This window comes from Entelurus aequoreus, linkage group LG16 (assembly GCF_033978785.1).
Source record: "Entelurus aequoreus isolate RoL-2023_Sb linkage group LG16, RoL_Eaeq_v1.1, whole genome shotgun sequence".
Lineage (NCBI taxonomy): Eukaryota > Metazoa > Chordata > Actinopteri > Syngnathiformes > Syngnathidae > Entelurus > Entelurus aequoreus.
This window is the reverse complement of record NC_084746.1, coordinates 1,736,425-1,742,991: the sequence shown is the minus strand read 5'-3', so window position 1 is coordinate 1,742,991 and position 6,567 is coordinate 1,736,425. Positions and strand designations below refer to the sequence as shown.

The 6,567-nt window shown below is 44.2% G+C and overlaps 1 protein-coding gene across 1 annotated transcript in view; it reads right to left on the bottom strand.

Annotated features, from left to right (window-relative positions):
• Positions 1–258: 258 nt before the first annotated feature.
• oprk1 (opioid receptor, kappa 1) overlaps positions 259–6,567 on the bottom strand; it is a 13,820-nt gene continuing 7,511 nt past the window's right edge. Inside the window, exon 4 of the mRNA XM_062023408.1 lies at positions 259–1,079. Coding sequence (XP_061879392.1) covers positions 547–1,079 — 533 coding nt within the window. The 3' untranslated portion in view covers positions 259–546. The remainder of the gene's footprint in view (positions 1,080–6,567) is intronic.

Below are 6,567 nucleotides of genomic sequence, written 5' to 3'. Positions count from 1 at the left end.
CAATATGTTACTAATTTACACGTTAATAAGCAACTAATTAATAGTGAATATGTTCCCCATACTAAAGTGTTACCATGTTTTTTTACTGGTGCACAAAATGAAGCGTGCATGAACATCACCTTGTTCAAACAACAAAACCAACATAAACTCACAACAAATTACACACCTGCAAATCAGTCTGACTTCTGCTGTTGTCGTATCCGCAACACGCCGATAGGGACAAGTTTTTATTTACACGATGAGTCGGCCGAACCCCTGAGCCCGACTCACCGAACCCCTAGGGTTGGATCGAACCCAGGTTAAGAACCACTGCTTTAGAGGTTTAAAGAGGTGTTTCGTTTTGTTTTTATCTCATATCATTGACATTAACCATTTCCCCCAAAAGTACCGTATTGAGAGCCATTGAAATGTTTGACTAAACAGTGTCAGGTGTTACATTATTATCCACACCCCAGACGCTCAGATGGCTGTGGTGATCTGGGTCAAGCCCAGGTCGTTGGAGTCTTCCCAGCCGGGGCCGTGCGGCGAGGACGCGTCCATAGCTAGTCATACGGGCCTAGCCTGCCCGGGGTCACCGGGGGCCTCCCGGGGACACGAGTGGTCCCTCAAGGTGCTCCTCACCCGGCTCACGCCCTGGCAGTCTCTACGGGCGGCGGGGCAGCAGAAGTCCCTGAAGCACCGCTTGAAGTTCTCATCTAAGAAAGCGTACAGGATGGGGTTGAGGCTGCTGTTGGTGTAGCCCAGCGCCACGCAGAAGAAGTAGGCCGCCATCACCGGCGTGGTCTCGGGAACGTCCGGCGACAGAGCCTTGACCAGGATAAAGATGTGGATGGGCGTCCAACAGACCACGAAGGCGGCCACCACCACCAGGACCAGGCGAGCGATGCGCCGCAGATTGCGGTCCTTCTCGCGGGAGCCTGACAGCAAGCGGACGCTCTTGAGGCGCAGGATCATCAGCGTGTAGCAGACGCTGATGATGACCACGGGCAGCACGAAGGCGAAGATGAACACGCAGATCTTCATCAGCGTGTCCCAGTAGCTGTACGGCTCTGGGAACTGGAGGGCACACTCTGTTGTCCCTGGCAACAACAAACAAACAAAAAAGCAGATTCCTGGTTTTTCGTTTTCTTTCTTTGTTTTTCACCAGTGAGTCTGGCTGTTGCAAACAGGTTCTTCATCAGCGCTCATTAGTTTTTCATCAACAGCCTGGATCCTAGTCCTCTGACCAGGCTAAAATAGCTTTCATCAGGAGCCCGCTATCTGACAAAGCCGCCACTTGGGCCATGGCGGTTAGCCTTGGGCGACCAGTGCAATGGACGTCAAGTGGATCTAGCATAATATTGTGAGAGTCCAGTCCATAGTGGATCTAACATAATAGTGTGAGAGCCCAGTCCATAGTGGATCTAACATAATAGTGTGAGAGTCCAGTCCATAGTGGATCTAGCATAATAGTGTGAGAGTCCAGTCCATAGTGGATCTAACATAATAGTGTGAGAGTCCAGTCCATAGTGGATCTAACATAATAGTGTGAGTCCAGCCCATAGTGGATCTAGTTAATAGTGTGAGAGTCCAGTCCATAGTGGATCTAACATAATAGTGTGAGAGTCCAGTCCATAGTGGATCTAACATAATAGTGTGAGTCCAGCCCATAGTGGATCTAGTTAATAGTGTGAGAGTCCAGTCCATAGTGGATCTAACATAATAGTGTGAGAGTCCAGTCCATAGTGGATCTAACATAATAGTGTGAGTCCAGCCCATAGTGGATCTAATTAATAGTGTGAGAGTCCAGTCCATAGTGGATCTAACATAATAGTGTGAGAGTCCAGTCCATAGTGGATCTAACATAATAGTGTGAGAGTCCAGTCCATAGTGGATCTAACATAATAGTGAGAGTCCAGTCCATAGTGGATCTAACATAATAGTGAGAGTCCAGTCCATAGTGGATCTAACATAATAGTGAGAGTCCAGTCCATAGTGGATCTAACATAATAGTGAGAGTCCAGTCCATAGTGGATCTAACATAATAGTGTGAGAGTCCAGTCCATAGTGGATCTAATATAATAGTGAGAGTCCAGTCCATAGTGGATCTAACATAATAGTGTGAGAGTCCAGTCCATAGTGGATCTAACATAATAGTGAGAGTCTAGTCCATAGTGGATCTAACATAATAGTGTGAGAGTCCAGTCCATAGTGGATCTAACATAATAGTGTGAGAGTCCAGTCCATAGTGGATCTAACATAATAGTGTGAGAGTCCAGTCCATAGTGGATCTAACATAATAGTGTGAGAGTCCAGTCCATAGTGGATCTAACATAATAGTGAGAGTCCAGTCCATAGTGGATCTAACATAATAGTGAGAGTCCAGTCCATAGTGGATCTAACATAATAGTGAGAGTCCAGTCCATAGTGGATCTAACATAATAGTGAGAGTCCAGTCCATAGTGGATCTAACATAATAGTGTGAGAGTCCAGTCCATAGTGGATCTAACATAATATTGTGAGAGTCCAGTCCATAGAAGGTCTTACTGACAACAGCTCCTGATCTGACTGGCTGTCGCAACTGTCTATCAACTGTATGTGGCCGTTCACTTACAGTGCACAGACGCCCGCATTGTTGATTCTGAAGGCCTCGGGCAGATTTCATACAGCATGGCAACATAAGCTATCTGAATTCTAATTGGATACAAAGTAAAAGTAAAAACAACATCACTGGAAGGAGCATAATATGACATGAAGACAGTATGAATACTTTTACATATTTAGGGAAAGTCAATTAAAAATGACTTTTATGTTTAATTATGATGATGATTTCTGGTTATGTTAGGCCAGCAGAGAAGGCCTTGCTGGCCCTGACGCCACACCACTGGATCATACCCTAAAAGTCAGAGAAGCACTGCTGGACTTCAAGCAAGGTAAGCTCTCTGCATTCACTGTAGACGTTTGGATCCTCGCTGCAGAGAGCAGATTTGGTGACGCTGCTTTGTGCAGCATTTTTTGCAAGGGATTGCATCATCGCATCAAGAACTAACTTGCTCCCTGTGATGAAAGTACCACCCTCAACACACTCATTGACTTAGCCATTCGCATTGACGCCGGGGTCGCAAATTCGACAGAAAGGACGCTAAGGAGAATAGCCGATATCGTCCCACTTCGCCTAAGTCAGGGGTCGGCAACCCAACATGTTGAATGAGCCAAATTGGACCAAGAATACAAAAAAGTAATCTGTCTGGAGCCGCAAGAACTTAAAAGCCTAATATAAGTGCTGTGTAAGTAAGTGTCTCAGAGGGTGACATAACTACTGGAAATGATGCGTCTGTGAAATTAATGCGCCACCATTATGCTCAAAATGACCAAATTATGTAAATATTACTTGTTATTATGAATGTGTCTGTTACTACATTGCGTATATACTTATTTCATTTTTTTTTTTTAATCCTCTTGGCCCCCTTGGGAGCATAGGGCGTCTACCATGGATCTCCACCTCACTCTCTTCTGCGCGATGGTCTTGGCTTCTTGCCAGGAGGTGCCCACCTTGGTCAGTTCATCAAGAGTGGACCGTCTCCAGTTGAGTTTTGGTCTCCCTGGCTTCCCTTTTGCCTTGAGGATTATAGTCCAGGGCTTGTCTTGCTATGTTTCTCGGATCCTTCCTAAGTGTATGGCCGATCCATCCCCACTTTCTTCTTTTGATTTCATTTTGAATTTGCTCTTGGTTCATGCTTCTCCACAGGTCCACATTTGATATCTTGTTGGGCCACCAAATCCTCAGTATGTACCTGAGACAGTTGTTAATAAACACTTGTAGTTTATCTATGATTGATTTGGTTGGTTTTCCAGGTTTCACAGCCATAAAGAAGGACAGATTTTACATTTGTATTGAAGATTCTGATTTGGGTGTTTCTGGAGAGCTGGGAAGAGAGCCATACAGGTCGGAGAGTTCTTAAGGCATGTCTTGCTTTGCTGATGCGCAGCTCGACATCTTTATCAGCTCCTCCATCTGTGCTGATGTTACTTCCCAGGTAGACAAACTCGCCCACATCTTCCAGGGGGTGCTCCTCCATCGTGATAGGTTGATAGGATTTGGTGTTGAGCCTCATGACCTTGGTCTTCCCAGTGTTTATCCTGAGGTCTATCTGTTTACTGTGCTAATGCGATCTGGTGGTCTTGTGTTGGATGTGTGTGTGTGTTCCTGAGATTGATTGATTGATTGAGACTTTTATGAGTAGGTTGCACAGTGAAGTACATATTCCGTACAATTGACCACTAAATGGTAACACCCCAATAAGTTTTTCAACTTGTTTAAGTCGGTGTCCAGATCAGAGCCAGGTCATCAGCAGAATCAAGGTCTTCTAGTTGTTCAAAAGGGTTCCACTGTAATCCTGTCCTCTGGCCATCCATTGACATTTTCATTGCCCAGTCGATGGAGATAAGGAAGAGGAGGGGTGACAGTAGACAGCCTTGCCGTACTCCTGCTTTTATAAGGAGGGTGTCCGAGAGCTTACCATTTGAGATGACCTGACCTGTGAATCCATCATACATGCATCTGATGATGTTGACCACTTTTATTGGAATTCCATAATGTCGGAGCAGTTTCCTGTTAGAATAATTATGTGTAAGTTATCACACAACTCTTATGCTTAAAGGCCGTTGCTATAGTTATTATCAATTGTGCTGAAGTTGTACTTTTTTATCTGTGCAAAGGGACAACTTGCAATCCAAGATTGCGAGTCGTCTCGTATCAGTGTTTGTGTCCAGAACATCGAGTACCGTGACGCAGACAAAGCAGAGACAGGGTGATATCACGAGTGTCAGCACATTTCCATTTCTGAATAATCATATTTTGTGTCTAACTGGGGCTGCTGAAATGACCCCCCTTCCTTCAGAAGCCGCCTCAGTGATGTAACCAGGGACCTCCCAAATAAATAGAGGAGCATGTGGGCTGTGCCTTTGAGCGTAGGTTGGATCTGTAACTAAGTGTACAGCCCAATACGTCTCTCCTCATTGAGCTAAATGTAACTCTGTCTCTGCCTCATTCCTTGCTTCTTGTCTGTTTAATAGATGTCATCAGTGTTTGAACTTGACATTTCCATAGGATGTTTCTGTCTAGACTGTTGAAAGCCTTTTCAAATATATATGTATATACTTATAGCATGTACATAAAATGTTGATGGAGTTTTTTTTTTAGAGCGCTTTAAAGGCGTAACAGATCGAGTCCCCATTACCTGTATTTTTAGCCACCTATTGCTAGCGTTTACAAATTAAAATGCATAAAAAAAGAGAAAAAATATGTTCTTGTCTCACATAGGGATTATGAATGACAGACAAAACTCCAGAAAAGTGCCGTCCTCCTATAAGGCGAGTGGTAGCCGTCCAATGAGATGAAGTATCTCTCTCACCGTATGAGGCAACCCCTTGCGCATGATTCTACGCTAATTGAGAAGGAGCTTAATGCCGGAAAGCGTGTTGTGTCTTGACTTGCACAGTGACTCTGGAGTTGCAGGAAACAAGAAACACTCTACTTGCCTTTTCATCCCGTTAGCTGCAAGCAGATCATAGCAAGCGGGAGCAGCATGCAAGAACCAGAGGTGGGTAGTAACACGCTACATTTACTCTGTTACATCTACTTGAGTAACTTTTGGGATAAACAGTACTTCTAAGAGTAGTTTTATTGCAACATACTTTTACTTTTACTTGAGTATATTTATAGAGAAGAAACTCTACTTTTACTCCGCTCCATTTATCTACATTCAGCTTGCTACTCGCTACTGATTTTTATCCATCTGTTAATGCACGCTTTGTTTGTTTTGCTTTGTCAGACAGACCTTCAAAGTAGGATCTATCACATGCCTGCGTTTCACCAATCAAATGCAGTCACTGGTGACGTTTGACTCCGTTTCACCAATCAAATACAGTCACTGGTGACGTTTGACTCCGTTTCACCAATCAAATACAGTCACTGGTGACGTTTGACTCCGTTTCACCAATCAAATACAGTCACTGGTGACGTTTGACTCCGTTTCACCAATCAAATGCAGTCACTGGTGACGTTTGACTCCGTTTCACCAATCAAACAGAGCCAAGCGGTCACATGATTAACTGCACATAAAGTTTCAGCTTACATGAACTCAACGTCAAATTTGAGGAAGCATATGGCGGTAAGTAACGTTAGTAGATATTTTGGCTGTCACCGTAGGCTGATGTTAGCTTCCCTGCTATGAATCACTGTCAAATGTACATCGTGTGGGGACATTTATTAACGCACTGCAGCCTCATAGACACACACACACACACACACACACACACACACACACACACACACACACACACACACACACACACACACACACACACACACACACACACACACACACACACACACACACACACACACACACACACACACACACACACACAAACACAGGTGCAGCCCACACCTATCAGTTTATGGTTTGCGTAAAGGCTAACTTGTTATTTTCCTTTGTAATCTCTGCCTACTGAGCCTATGGTGCTGTTAAGTTATTGTGGCTCAATTTGCCTTCATTTTTTTTATGTTAATGTATTATTATTTAA